This window comes from Apium graveolens, chromosome 6, assembly GCF_009905375.1.
Source record: "Apium graveolens cultivar Ventura chromosome 6, ASM990537v1, whole genome shotgun sequence".
NCBI classification, from domain to species: Eukaryota; Viridiplantae; Streptophyta; class Magnoliopsida; order Apiales; family Apiaceae; genus Apium; species Apium graveolens.
This window is the reverse complement of record NC_133652.1, coordinates 30,128,852-30,143,081: the sequence shown is the minus strand read 5'-3', so window position 1 is coordinate 30,143,081 and position 14,230 is coordinate 30,128,852. Positions and strand designations below refer to the sequence as shown.

Here is a 14,230-nt window from a genome sequence, read left to right as displayed (position 1 = left end):
CATTTTTGTCATTACCCGTTCCGCATATATTAAGCGCGGAAAGGCAGCGTTTCGCGGGAAAAAAGCGCCGACAGTGGTTTTTTTTAAATCTCGGCCGTTGGAATCCAACGGCTAGGAAATAGTGTGTTGGTTAACAGTTCCCTGACACATGATTGCAAGTAACAGGATCCATATAATAATGTTTTGTATGAAAATAATACTCATTGATATAGATAAACAATCAAGTCATATTTGATATACGTTAGATATTGTCCAATGTTTACAAATGACAACTAAGAACATTATAATTGAATGATGTATAAAAAAATTGTAGAAAATGACATGTGACTCGGATAAGTTATTATGCTAGTTATAATTGTATGATAGTTAAAATTTTATTATATCTATTTAAACCTACATTAGTATGTTTTTATTTTATTTTACAAGCATGTAACACAAGATAAGCTAAAAAAAAAATATTAAGCAAACGTAGTGATAAATTAATTTCCAAGTAATGTGATAAGAAAACCAATTAAAAACGATAATATCTATCTCTCTAGAGTCTCTGCTCTCTTTACTAACCAAAGCCGACGATCCATTTTAAAGATTTGCGTGAAATCGAATCGCCGGCGGCGACTCTTAAGCAACCCTATTCATCAACTTATACAACCATAAATATACACACAAACACGCACACACGTATATGCGCAACAGACTATAGTCGTGAATTAGGGCAATGAAGTTTTTAAAGAAGATCGCAGGGATGTTGGGGCTTGCAAAAGACGAATCGCACGAATTGAAAGATGAACAATTGGATGATGTTCATAGAGTTGTTTTAGATGAGAATCAAACACGAAATCTTCCTCGTAAAGGCTTTAGTGTTGCGGTTCAAGTTCCGGTTGAAAGAGCTCAGACCGGTCCGATTTTGCTTCCTACTAGCGGTCGTGATGGCGGTGTGCAGGTAATTTTAATACTTTTTGGTTTTTTGATTTTTTTGGGTGCTTTAGTTCGATTTTGTTTGTTTCGTAATTTTATTTGTGCTGAGTTGTATTTTGTTCCTAATTTATGTACTAGTGATTAGTTTGTGTTATGTGCTCGGTGGTGGTAACTGTCGGGTTTAATTTACGATTGAGTTAAATGCAATATTGTAATTTTCGTAAATTAGCTAACACAATTACTGAAATGTAGTTGCATTCTTAGCTAGAATTCCTTTGCAAAGCCTCAGTTTTTGAACTAAAATTCCTTGACAAGGCCTAAGTTTTTGAACACTGTGTTGGAGACTGGAGTAAGATATATTAATTTAGGAATTTTAGATGTGAGTTTCCGAGGGAACAGTTTTGTTGCTTGAAGCGGTGGAAGGCTGGAAGCTCCAAATTTATTGAGCGTTATGACATAACTTGGGAAATGTAAGAGGTTTCTTTGATAGCATAGTTTGTGCTAGTAATACTGACATGCGTGAAGGTTTTGTATGTAAGGAAAAGCTTTTTGGTTCATGTAGTACTAATTGTGGGATGTTTAAAGTAAGGGAACAAGGAGGATTTTTAAGACCGGAGAAACTTGATAAGTTTTTTCTGGGTACAGCTAATCGTTGTAAGTAGGTGGTTCCATCATAGTGTCATGTACATGTTTTCCACTGTACATAGCATGGGAAGACTGTTGTGCTTTCATATCCCTGTCTCATTGGGGTTCCGTAAGATTTTTAGTTAATCGAGAACCGCATAATGGTTGCTGGAATTTAGCTTCTATTGTTTAAAAAATATTAGCAGACCAGCTGTTTCTTTATCTGAATTTTAGGAACCAGAAGTGTTTAAATGAAAAAGTAGTGATATGTTATTATTGCTCCACAAAAGGTTTTGGGTTGAAATCTGGCTGTTCATTGTCCACTACTTGGGTATGCCACGTCTATGTAGCATCCCTCCCTCGTTTATCTTCCCTTGAGCCAAAATTCTGTTGGTTATATACTCGTGTCAGAAAATATTAGGGCTTGTATAATCTAAAATATTACATAGTAACATGCTTTATGTCAGCTCTAATAGAATATTACTACTTCATATTTTATAGATTATTGGATGGCTGCACTTCTATGATTGAGAATGATGATAGAAAGTTGACTCCGTGTGTACGCAGTAAAAAATAAAGATATATGAGGGATATAAATTTTGAAATAGAAATAGCATTTTGGTGGTTTTCTTAGTAAGTTGCCACTTTGTAGTGCCCAATGACATAATTTGCTGTTTTTATGGACTGCCATCTATACTCTTACCAGCATGAAAAAGAGACCGCCTCTAGTAAACCCAAGTAATAGTGAGCTGTATTAAATGCTTGTATATCCCTTTTCAGGATGCGAACAGTTTGCGTTGATAGAGAGCTGTTTCAAATAGAGATTCTATTTAGCAATAAGAATTAATTTTTTTTATGCATGTTTAGGAGAACTTGAACTTGAATATGTCATCTATAATATGTGATAGGTTTGCTTCTATTTCATCACGGAAGTCACAACTTGCAAGTGGCCTATCGAGATTTTTTTTTACAGTTGACTGAACATTTTAAACATTTCATATAGGTTTTGTCCGTTAGTCTCGTTATTTATTTAACGGAATATTGATGTGGTACAATGACATGGCAAACATAAGCTTAACCCACTCAACCTAAACCCACCCAGCCCGAACCTTTTGGATTACAACTTGATCCAACTTCTCTCTCTTTCATCATCCATCTTCATGATCTCCATCTATCTTTTCTTTCCCACAAAATTTTCCCAAATCAACAATCAACAACAATAATCAATATCAAATTTATTTGAAATTAATGAACAAATCCAACTAAACCCACTGAACAATCAACATTTTGAAGTTCCATTACAACTTATTAACAATCAACAACAGTTTCTTCCCTTGTTTTATTCAAAATTTTGATAACAAACACATACACATGTCTAATGAGTTGTTTATACATACAACATAATGCATAATATAGATACATGTATACTTAGAGCTGATTTTTCTGCTCGTTATGTTTATTCTAACTCGTTTGTATACATATATACTATATAATATATAAATGTTAGAGAATACAACCCACACTTCACTAAATTAAATATCTACTAGATGTTTTTATATACATGGATAAAATTCTTACAATTACGATTGAAGTTGTTGCAATAATAGATTATATATGTGTAACAAATATATGGGTTTTTGTTTGTAGTGAAACGATCTAGATCCAACTAAGCTATTGAGGTGGGATGCTTTTCTGGAATATGATATGGCGTCATATGTGGCACACATATTTCCATTGCTGTGATTTTTAAGTGTTCATTGCAAGTTAAGATTAACGAAGTGATATGATTGTAATCTTTTCTGACTCAGTAGGTTACCGCAAGTTCATGCTCATTTCAGTGATGAAATAGAGCATCAATCCTATGTGATGCCTATCTATTTCCTGTTCTTGTTTCGTTATCCATAAACTATCTATTATTATCTGTGTGTAATGGTTTAGTGGAATTTATAACTTGCCTGGTAGTGCTTGCTCTAGTACACATAGTAAAAGATGTTGCTATCTGGAGACCGGAGTCGTCGAGTGTTAGGGTTATTTGTTTTTGGGCTCAGTTGTGCGGAGGGCAATGAGACTGAGAAAAGCAAAATTTAGACTATATTCTTCACATATGCAGTCTTCTTTCTTTCCCTCATTTGGCCAATCTTGAGGAGATTAGTTTGTGCCATAGCTGTCTGATGTCCCAAATGATGAAGTACTCATTCACATAATTTAGAAGCATCAAAAAGTACAGCTTTGACCTCTTACTTTGAATGTTTTTTTGCATATCCTTGTTATGTGTTTGTGGTATTTGAATCTTTATATTCTTAGTGGTGTACCGCTTTCAGGGGTTTAAATGGTATGCGAGACGGCTCAGGATTGATGAAGAAGGAGACGTTGCAGATGAATTCTTGGATGAGGTTCTACCAGAGGTTAAAACAGTGTCCATGACAGGAGAAAATAGGCACAGATCTCTACCAACTTTTGAAGTGAAGTACAGCACCTTGCCTGCCAAGGTGAAAAGTCAAGTGCTAACCGAAGGTAGAATCCAACATAGTGTTGAACATCAAGGAAGATTGCTGTGGGTCTAAATATAACTGATGTGTGGTCGAAAGATGAATGAAGTCTTTAACTGAAGAAGTGCTTGATATGTGCACTAGTGGTCTAAAATTTTCCTTAATGGGTGTTTGTGGTTTAGTGATATGCTACTGTGGCAACATCTGTGCATTCTTTTTTCAGTCTTCTATTTTGTTGTATTCTGTTCGGTCCATGGAAAAAAGGTTGTGTAATCTTTAGTTGGCAGTTGGTTTTGGCTGATGGTACTTTGGCTGTAGTCTTTGACCTATTCATTGCACGGGGATATCTAGAGATACCTATATACATATGTAAGAACAACTTTCTAATCATCTTAATAACAAATTATGTATCAAATTATGTCATGATAGCATTTGATAAGTGGTATAGATTGTTGTAAAGTGTAAACTGTACCTGTTAGTGTGCAAAATAGGTTGTCGCTGCCTTTACTCAAGTGTTCTACTTGTTACTTGATATTTAAGGTTGCTACTTGTCGGTACTTGGTGTGATTTAACAAAATTTGTTGCTATGTTTACAGCATACCTTGCTGGAGTTGAGGTTCTGTAAATCTTTTAAGTTTTTGTTTGGCTAAAGTATGGTTATATTTCCTTGGCATTGGTCACTAGGGCCCGATTGGCTGAACTACCCAAAGAAGTAATTTGTCCACAAATAATTTAAGCTGATCCAGTTGGTAAACACAGCAACTTTTTTTTCTTTTTTTCCCCTCCCATCCAAGATTCTAAAGTGAATATGGTCACTGTAGCAGAATTTAAGCAGATAGCAAATAAACTTCACAATCAGATGATCAAGCAAGACTCAAGAGCAGCCAAGTACACCACATTGTACAATATAGTATTGTTGAAGGTATCAAAAAGATCAAATTAGCAACAGACACACATACATACACAGACCAAATAGTGTTAAAGCTCAAGTGTAGCAGACAATCAAGCGTTCATCGCATTGTTTTACATATTAATAAAGACAAATCACGAATCAGAGGCCTACACATCATGAGTGTGAGCCGGAGTGATTCGAGGTCCAGGTCCAGGCAGGTTGTGGCCGGTTTCGGTGGCCACAGCTTACTTCCATCTGCAACATCGGTTTGCCCCGGAAGGACAGGGTTATCTTCATAGGGGAGGTTCGAGTGTTCAGCATTAGCCTCAAACAGGTGCTTCTTAGCTTCAGCTTCCTCGGCTTTTTTGTTCTCACGGGCTGTAACTACTTCCTCTATCGTTCTTCCTGTTTCTTTTTTTGCCTGCAGTCGAACAGAATTCCATTCAGCACAACTCTGTTTTAGACTACGAAACCTATAGCCACAATTTATATCATTTACAATACTAAAAATTATGAATCTCTACTTAAGAAAAAGAAAATATGGAAAAGCAAACATATAAATATGGAAAAGGAAGGGTTTGTAGATAACAACATTCTCTTGAGCAGCAGTAGCTAAATGTATAACTGTGTTACTTTACTCACCTCCTCCTCCACAGGATTCATCTTGATGATATCGCTCTATGCTCTATTGCTAGTTTCTCAACACAAATTATATAGCTAAAGAACAAGATAGATATATAATACCAATGTAACATATAAATGTCTATTCTATATTGCCTTGTATAGAATTATACTTGTTGAATGAAAATACTTGCATGTTTTAAAAGTAGGCTTCGAGTTTTGGAGACGTGCAGGTATGTGATAGGTGTCTCATGTAACCCCAAATTCGGGTTCGTCGACCGTCACTATTAAACCTTGATATAAAATAAATTATGATAATTATAAGTTATTATCGGCAATTAAAATATATAATCTGCGATTATAAACTAAATTAATTTTTTTTAAATACAGTGCTGAAAACAAAAATTTCAAAACTATACGTATGAAGCTACGTGTAAATCTCTCCGAGAGAGTTGACAGACGAATGGGGGGCAGGTAAGCCTGACAATGTTGTGTGTAATCCAAAATTCAAAAAACAGCCGTCTCCCTTAACTTAATATAGAAATGAAAACTCAAGAATCATTATAAACAAGTCATAATTTATTTAATAATATTATACAAACCCATATGTATGAGTAGAGATGAAGGAATCCGTCATGAAATTAAGTTATGCTCAATTAAAAATGGCATTTTTATAAATTTGTTGGGTAAGTTTCAGTGGAGGGGAACGAGACAGAAATTAGAGAAAAAGAAATGAAGGCAACACAACAGAGATTTCATAAACCAAATCATGAAGCTACAAAGAGGGTACAACAATTACAAACGCAAATCACAAACCACAATTCCACAAATTAAAGTAGACATTTATTACAGAAACTGAGAAAAGCTGTAAGTACAAAGACTTGGGATATATATAGGCTACTCCCTAGATATGAGTGTTGTGTCCTGGAAGGTGTCCTCCAAGCGGGTGTGTAGGAGCTGCAACGCTGCCACTTCCAAGTGGTTGGTTGTGGTGGGGTTGTCCAGGCAGGTGGTGACTCCCATGGAGCTTATCAGCCGCGTGTTCAGCTTTGGCCTCGTGCAGATTCATCTTAGCTTCAGCTTCTTTAGCCTTTCTTTTCTCATGAGCCATTGCTTTCTGTTAGAAAATTAGGATTTTAGAACTTAATTTAATTATGTTCTTGATGTTAATCCTAAAATCTAATGATTGGAAATTGTTCAATGATATTTGAACTTAAATTTTCATGTATGGTTTTAAGAATTTTCTTAATGAAATCCATATGAAATTAGAGTTGAAAGTAGCTTGGAAAAGCTTGGAAAATTTGAGAATGTTTGTCCCACATTGAAATAAATAAAGGGGGTTGTGTGCTTTATATGGTATTACCCACATGAGTAGTATACAACTACTAAGGTGTGTGATGGTCCATTGTGTTGTTGTGTGCTTCATGCGCACACACACGCGCCCGCCCCGGGTCGAAGGGCGATTTGGGCGAATGTCTCGGCGTCTCGCGTACGCGAGGCGACCTGGGCGAGGATTTTATTTATTTGAGAATTATTTTAATTCGAATTTATTTATCGGTGATTGGATTATTGGGCTGGGTTCTGAAATAGGCTAAGTAGTCTAAATATATTGAACCTGCAAATAATCTGATCTGTAACAAGTTCTGATAATAATGTGAAAAGCTGTTACAAATAATTTAAATTCAAAAGCTGATCAGTTTTGATTTTTTCATTAATGAATTCAAAATCTGATCAGTTTTTATTTTTTATTAATGAAGCAGTTTAATTCAGACATTAAGTGTGTTGACAGTTTCATTTTTCCTCTCCTATAAATAGAGGCTAAACTGAATGAATAATATAATACAACACACTACATTCTCATCTCTTCTCTTCAACCTCTCTGCATTTCTCTCCCACAAGAACTGAAGTGCTGATATTTTCCGGCGACTGAGGTGCTGGTCGAAGTGGAGGTTTTGTTGCTGCTGTTAACATAAACTCCGAGCTGTTTTATCCTGGTGGAGATATTGCGCACATCCCAAACGCAGCAGGTGTGGGGGCAATAATCTCTTCAAGAGCAGCCAGGACTTCGAGCAAGGCCTGGTGACTCAGCTGTAATCATTTTCTTGGCATTTTGTATCTGTAAACCTTTATTTCAGTCACTGTTGAAAGCTATGGTTTCGGGTACATCTTTCTTTCTCTCTACGTTATTTCAGTTACTGATTTTGTTTACCTGCATGTTTTGTTTTGTTAACTGTGGTCTTGGCCTAAACTTGTTAAATTCTTTATACACTTGCCTCTATGTTGCTATACTTGTTAGTGAGATTCTCAACATTCTTGAAGAGATTATTAGTTATTTAGAATTTAGCATAATGGTTAACGAAAGTGAGGTTATCGTTGGTGGTGGTAGCAGTTCGGGTGTAACTGCTGGGGCCATTGATTGGACCACCTATAGTTTCCCACAGGCTGTTGAACTAACCGGTTTACCGGAGAAATTCAACGGTGGCATTGGCTTTTCTCGCTGGCAGAAAAGGATGAAGCTGTGGTTGACTATAAAGGGTTTGTGGCCGGTTGTGGAATATGAGAAACCAGTAGTGGATCAAGAGAAGGCTGACACAGTTAAGGCTTTTGCGAAGTGGGCTGAGAAGGATGGAGTGGCTAGAGCGGCCATTCTTGCGGCACTAACAAACACTTTGTTTGATGTCTATTCTTCTGATGCCTACTCTGCAAAACTCTTATGGGAGAAGCTGGACCAGACACATAATACTGACTCACAAGGTCTAGAAAAGTATTCTGTGGCAAGGTTCCTCGAGTTCAAGCTGGTGGACAATAAGTCCATGACTGAGCAGGTGCATGAGTTCGAGATGATAGTGCATGCTTTGAAGGAGTCTGGAATGAATCTCCCGGAGAAGTTCAAGGTGATGAGTGTGATTGAAAAACTCCCGAAGTCTTGGGAAGAGTTCTCTCTCTCCCTGAAAAGACAGAAAGGAGAGATCACCTGGACCAACCTTATGCTGGACATCTCGGTACAAGAACAACACAAGTCCAAACAGGGACATGTGATGCCAACTGAACACGGTACCTCGAAGGTAAACATAGCAACTGTAGGACAAAAGAGGAAGGCTTTTGCTAAGAAAGCTAATAGTAATAAACCTAAGAGTGACAAGGACAAGGCCAAGAAACCCAAGGCAAACAAACCATGCTGGTCTTGTGGGCAGGTTGGGCACTGGAGTAAGGACTGCCCTACGAAGAAAGCGAAGAAAACCGAGGTAGCACAAGCAAATGTTGTGCTTGGAACCGCAAGTGGGCCTGTAGTGAACATGGTTGTTGGTGAGGCTACGGCTTCTGAAACCAACGTTGACCGGTATGTATCCTACAACCCTGCGATATTTTCTACCTATCTGTCAAATGAATGGTTGATAGATACTGGAGCTAATGTACATATTTGTGCTGATATTAGTTTATTTGTATCTTATCAACAGAGTCATAGCCTGACTGTGAAGATGGGGAATGCTAGTGCTGCTCAAGTACATGGAGTTGGAAACGTGGATCTGAAGTTCCCTTCAGGACGTATTCTATCTCTGACGAGAGTGCATCATGTTCCCGACATGCGTAGAAATATAATAAGTGGAAGCTGTTTAGTTTCTAGTGGTTTTGAAATTTCGTTCAAGTGTAATAAAGTAGTTCTTATTCACACTGGTACATTCTTTGGCAAGGGTTACTTGTCAAATGGTTTATTTGTTATTAATGCGGATCCCATTTTGGGAAGTTTGAATTTAGATACTTCATTACTTTTATAGATGATAGTAGTAGATATTGTTATGTTTATTTACTTAGACATAAGGATGAAGCACTTAGTAAATTCATTATATATAAAACTGAAGTAGAAAAACAAACTAGTAAGTTACTTAAAAGATTGAGATCTGATAGAGGTGGTGAGTATACGAGTAATGCTTTTAATGAATTTTGTGCAAACAATGGTATAGTTCATGAAGTTACTCCACCATACACACCTGAGTCTAATGGGGTTGCTGAGCGAAAGAACAGAACATTTAAAGATATGATTAATAGTATGCTTATTAACTCTGGGTTGCCTAAATACATGTGAGGAGAGGCTCTAAATACGGCTTGCCATATTTTGAATAGAGTCCCTCTGAAACACATGGATAAAACACCCTTGGAGTTATGGAAAGACAGGATGACTAGTCTTAAGTATCTTCGTGTGTGGGGGTGCCTTGCTAAGGTGCTTGTTCCTGAACACAAGAGAAAGAAACTAGGTCCAAAGACTGTTGACTGTATCTTTCTGGGCTATCTTGAAACCACTACAGCTATGAGATTTTTAGTGTTAAAATCTGACATAGATGGTATAGTGGCAAACACGATAGTTGAATTTCGAGATGCGACATTCTTTGAGGATGTCTACCCTATGAAGACTGGAATACCTGAAACGACTTCTGAGGAAGATCCTACTCACACATCAAGTTCTATTCCTGATCATGTGGAAAAGATGACAAATGTGGGGGCGGAACCTAGTAGTAGCTCTATTCCTAAGGAATTAGAGGAACCAAGGAGAAGTAAGCGTGCAAAAATAGTCAAGGATTTTGGAGGTGATTTCATCACTTACAATATCGAGGACGAACCTTTAACTTTCCGGCAAGCTATGGATTCTTCTGAGTCAAGGCACTGGAAGGGCGCTGTCAAGAGTGAAATTGACTCTATTGTTTCCAATGGAACATGGGAGTTGGTTGATCTCCCTCCTGGGTGTTCTACTATTGGGTGCAAATGGGTCTTTAAAAGGAAGTTGAACCCTGACGGCTCAATAGATAAGTACACAGCTAGACTGGTAGCTAAGGGTTTTAAGCAAAAGGAAGGAATTGATTATTTTGATACATACTCTCCGGTTGCAAGAATGGTAACAATCCGAATGCTTATAGCATTGGCTTCAGTCCATGGTCTTATCATTCATCAGATGGATGTAAAGACGGCTTTTCTTCATGGTGAACTTGAGGAAGAGATTTATATGGATCAGCCTGATGGATTTGTTGCATCAGGCAATGAAAGGAAAGTATGTAAGTTGATCAAGTCCATCTATGGCTTGAAACAAGCTCCCAGAGATTGGCATAAAAAGTTTGATGAAACTATATTGCCTTTCAGTTATAAGATTAATGAAAGTGATAAGTGTGTCTACACTAAAGTTAAAGGTAATGAGTGTGTTATCTTGTGCCTATATGTGGATGATATTTTATTGTTTGGAACCAATATTGAGATTATTAACGAGACTAAAGAATTCTTGAAAAGGCATTTTGAAATGAAGGATATTGGTGAGGCAAGTGTGATTCTTGGAATCAAATTGATTCAGTCCACTGAAGGAATAACCTTGACTCAATCTCATTATATAGAGAAATCTATACTTGAGAAATATGGTTATTCACAGTGTAGAATCGCTAGTACACCTTATGATTCGAAAGTTGCCCTTGTCAAGAATACTTCAGGAGTGCCTGTGTCTCAGTTAAGGTATTCTCAGATTATTGGGAGCTTGCAGTATCTTGCTAACTGTACTAGACCAGATATTTCATATTCTGTGTCTAAATTGGTGAGATATACAAGCTGTCCAAACAGAACTCATTGGGATGCTCTTGATAGAGTACTTAGATATCTAAAAGGCACAATGTACCTTAGTTTACACTACAGGAGATTTCCTGGTGTGCTTGAAGGGTACAGTGATGCAAGTTGGATAGCTAAGAAGTCTGGTTCCAATGGAGTGACTGGATACGTGTTCACCTTGGCTGGTGGAGCAATATCCTGGAAGTCAAGCAGACAGACTATTGTTACTCGGTCTACTTTTGAGGCTGAGTTGTGTGCACTTGATGCCACAGGGACGGAGGCTGAATGGTTACACGGACTTATGTCTGCAATACCTGTAGTAAGCAGACCGCTCCCTGCTATTGCTATTCACTGTGATAGTCGAACAACTATCGACAAGATTAGCAGTAAAAAGCATAATGCTAAAACTAAGAGACACATCCAAGTTAGACTCAAGTCTATAAGGGGTTTAGTGACTGATAGGATCATAGCTATAGAGTTCATAGGAACTCAGAATAATATAGCTGATCCTCTTACTAAAGGACTGGAACCTGCAGTGGTCCTTAAGTCAAGGTTGGGGATGGGATTGTCAACCCATCATAATTCATCAACAGTGGGAACCCAATACACATGAGAGGAGATCCCTCGAAGTGTATTCAATGGGTAATAACAAGCTGTAAGGATGAGTTGGTAGTACCTTTGCTACATAGATGATACTATAGTATCTGAGTCTATCCCCTGTAAACCTAGAAGGTACTGACACTGCCAGAAAAGCAAGAGTGTTAAAACTCTGAATGGGATCAAGTCATTTGACGAGATAGAGGCAGTATATCTCTGGAGATGCCCAGCTAAGCGAATGTAATTGTGTGGTCGCAATTAGAGGATAGGGTTAATCCTTGAAGCATTCGACGAACAGGATCGAGACATGACCATTAATGTCTCAAAGCCGTAGATTGGCACCATAACCTTTGACTTGTCGTCGTCTATGGAATATGGTTATACTAAACGGATTAAGATTCAAGGTGAAACATTCCATCTGAGTCCGATAGCCATTGAAGTAGAGGAATTAGGAGGGTTCAAACCCGGAAGGGTACCGACTCTGAAAAACAAGTCATGATGGGAAATTGATCACATTTCTGTATGGATTTGTGGGGGATTGTTAGAAAATTAGGATTTTAGAGCTTTATTTAATTATGTTCTTGATGTTAATCCTAAAATCTAATGATTGGAAATTGTTCAATGATATTTGACCTTAAATTTTCATGTATGGTTTTAAGAATTTTCTTAATGAAATCCATATGAAATGAGAGTTGAAAGTAGCTTGGAAAAGCTTGGAAAATTTGAGAATGTTTGTCCCACATTGAAATAAATAAAGGGGGTTGTGTGCTTTATATGGTATTACCCACATGAGTAGTATACAACTACTAAGGTGTGTGATGGTCCATTGTGTTGTTGTGTGCTTCACGCGCACACACACACACACACGCGCGCGCCCGCCCCGCCACGCCCCGGACCGGACCGGGTCGGGTCGAAGGGCGATTTGGGCGAATGTCTCGGCGTCTCGCGTACGCGAGGCGACCTGGGCGAGGATTTTATTTATTTGAGAATTATTTTAATTCGAATTTATTTATCGGTGATTGGATTATTGGGCTGGGTTCTGAAATAGGCTAAGTAGTCTAAATATATTGAACCTGCAAATAATCTGATCTGTAACAAGTTCTGATATTAGAATCAGAACTTAAGAACTGATGAATAAAATCAGAACTTAACAAGTTCTGATATCAGAATCAGAACTTAAGTACTGATGAGTCGAATCAGAACTTAAGTACTGATGAGTTAAATCAGAACTTAACTTAAGTTCTGATAATAATGTGGGTGTTAATGTGAAAAGCTGTTACAAATAATTTAAATTCAAAAGCTGATCAGTTTTGATTTTTTCATTAATGAATTCAAAATCTGATCAGTTTTTATTTTTTATTAATGAAGCAGTTTAATTCAGACATTAAGTGTGTTGACAGTTTCATTTTTCCTCTCCTATAAATAGAGGCTAAACTGAATGAATAATATAATACAACACACTACATTCTCATCTCTTCTCTTCAACCTCTCTGCATTTCTCTCCCACAAGAACTGAAGTGCTGATATTTTCCGGCGACTGAGGTGCTGGTCGAAGTGGAGGTTTTGTTGCTGCTGTTAACATAAACTCCGAGCTGTTTTATCCTGGTAGAGATATTGCGCACATCCCAAACGCAGCAGGTGTGGGGGCAATAATCTCTTCAAGAGCAGCCAGGACTTCGAGCAAGGCCTGGTGACTCAGCTGTAATCATTTTCTTGGCGTTTTGTATCTGTAAACCTTTATTTCAGTCACTGTTGAAAGCTATGGTTTCGGGTACATCTTTATTTCTCTCTACGTTATTTCAGTTACTGATTTTGTTTACCTGCATGTTTTGTTTTGTTAACTGTGGTCTTGGCCTAAACTTGTTAAATTCTTTATACACTTGCCTCTATGTTGCTATACTTGTTAGTGAGATTCTCAACACTTTCTCCTCTTTTGTTCTTGCTGTTGCTTTCTCTGCCTGCACTCCATACAAATATAAACCCTCTGTTGATAACAATCTTATGGATATGTACATATGTATGTCTATTAAATAAAAAAAAAACCTTTTCTTGAAGATGGGCTTTGGTGATGTCAACATGCTCCTGACCAGCGCTCGCTGCGTTACTCACCTTCTCCTTCACATAATGCATTTCTCGCCGTCAAATACAAGTACTATGTCTGTTGCAGAGGAATATGCTATGAATAAATAAACTTGGGCAAATCGATGTTATCAACTGTACAATATATATATCACATTACTCATGTACTATATATACTTGTTTTATAATGATAGTTAAATTATATTTTTAGCAGCTTGGAAGCCCGAGGCCTGCCGCGTATGTGCTACGTGTCTTGCATGCAGTTGATGAATTATTATGCTGACCTAAAAACTCCTATTATGTACAATGTGTAAGTTTTTTTCCTGCAGAGGTGCGCCGTACCCCCCGCCACCTAAATTCATAAGATAATAAAACAAGGCTTATCTCCTGTACACGAAAAAAAAAGATGAAGCCTTGTAGGCTCGTAGCATAT

At 37.5% G+C, this 14,230-nt stretch overlaps 2 protein-coding genes across 2 annotated transcripts; one reads left to right on the top strand and one right to left on the bottom strand.

Annotated features, from left to right (window-relative positions):
* The first annotated feature begins 505 nt into the window (after positions 1-505).
* On the top strand, positions 506-4,446 carry LOC141668114 (uncharacterized). Its single transcript, XM_074474814.1, has 2 exons — positions 506-940; positions 3,861-4,446. The coding sequence occupies exons 1-2, from the start codon at positions 716-718 to the stop codon at positions 4,101-4,103; spliced, it is 468 nt and encodes a 155-aa protein (XP_074330915.1). The 5' UTR covers positions 506-715; the 3' UTR covers positions 4,104-4,446.
* A 542-nt stretch (positions 4,447-4,988) lies between these two features.
* Positions 4,989-13,953, bottom strand: LOC141664066 (uncharacterized). The gene is made up of 4 exons (XM_074469925.1): positions 13,762-13,953; positions 13,646-13,676; positions 5,563-6,660; positions 4,989-5,341 (listed from the first exon to the last, which is right to left on the bottom strand). The coding sequence occupies exons 1-3, from the start codon at positions 13,846-13,848 to the stop codon at positions 6,446-6,448; spliced, it is 333 nt and encodes a 110-aa protein (XP_074326026.1). The 5' UTR covers positions 13,849-13,953; the 3' UTR covers positions 4,989-5,341; positions 5,563-6,445.
* Positions 13,954-14,230: the final 277 nt, after the last annotated feature.

Coding starts and splice junctions, on each gene's coding strand:
- LOC141668114 (XM_074474814.1), top strand. CDS start 716: ATGAAGTTTTTAAAGAAGATCGCAGGGATGTTGGGGCTTGCAAAAGAC. Junction 941..3,860: donor GTCGTGATGGCGGTGTGCAG/GTAATTTTAATA, acceptor TACCGCTTTCAG/GGGTTTAAATGGTATGCGAG.
- LOC141664066 (XM_074469925.1), bottom strand. CDS start 13,848: ATGCATTATGTGAAGGAGAAGGTGAGTAACGCAGCGAGCGCTGGTCAG. Junction 13,677..13,761: donor AAGCCCATCTTCAAGAAAAG/GTTTTTTTTTTA, acceptor TATGGAGTGCAG/GCAGAGAAAGCAACAGCAAG. Junction 6,661..13,645: donor AACAGCAAGAACAAAAGAGG/AGAAAGTGTTGA, acceptor TAATTTTCTAAC/AGAAAGCAATGGCTCATGAG.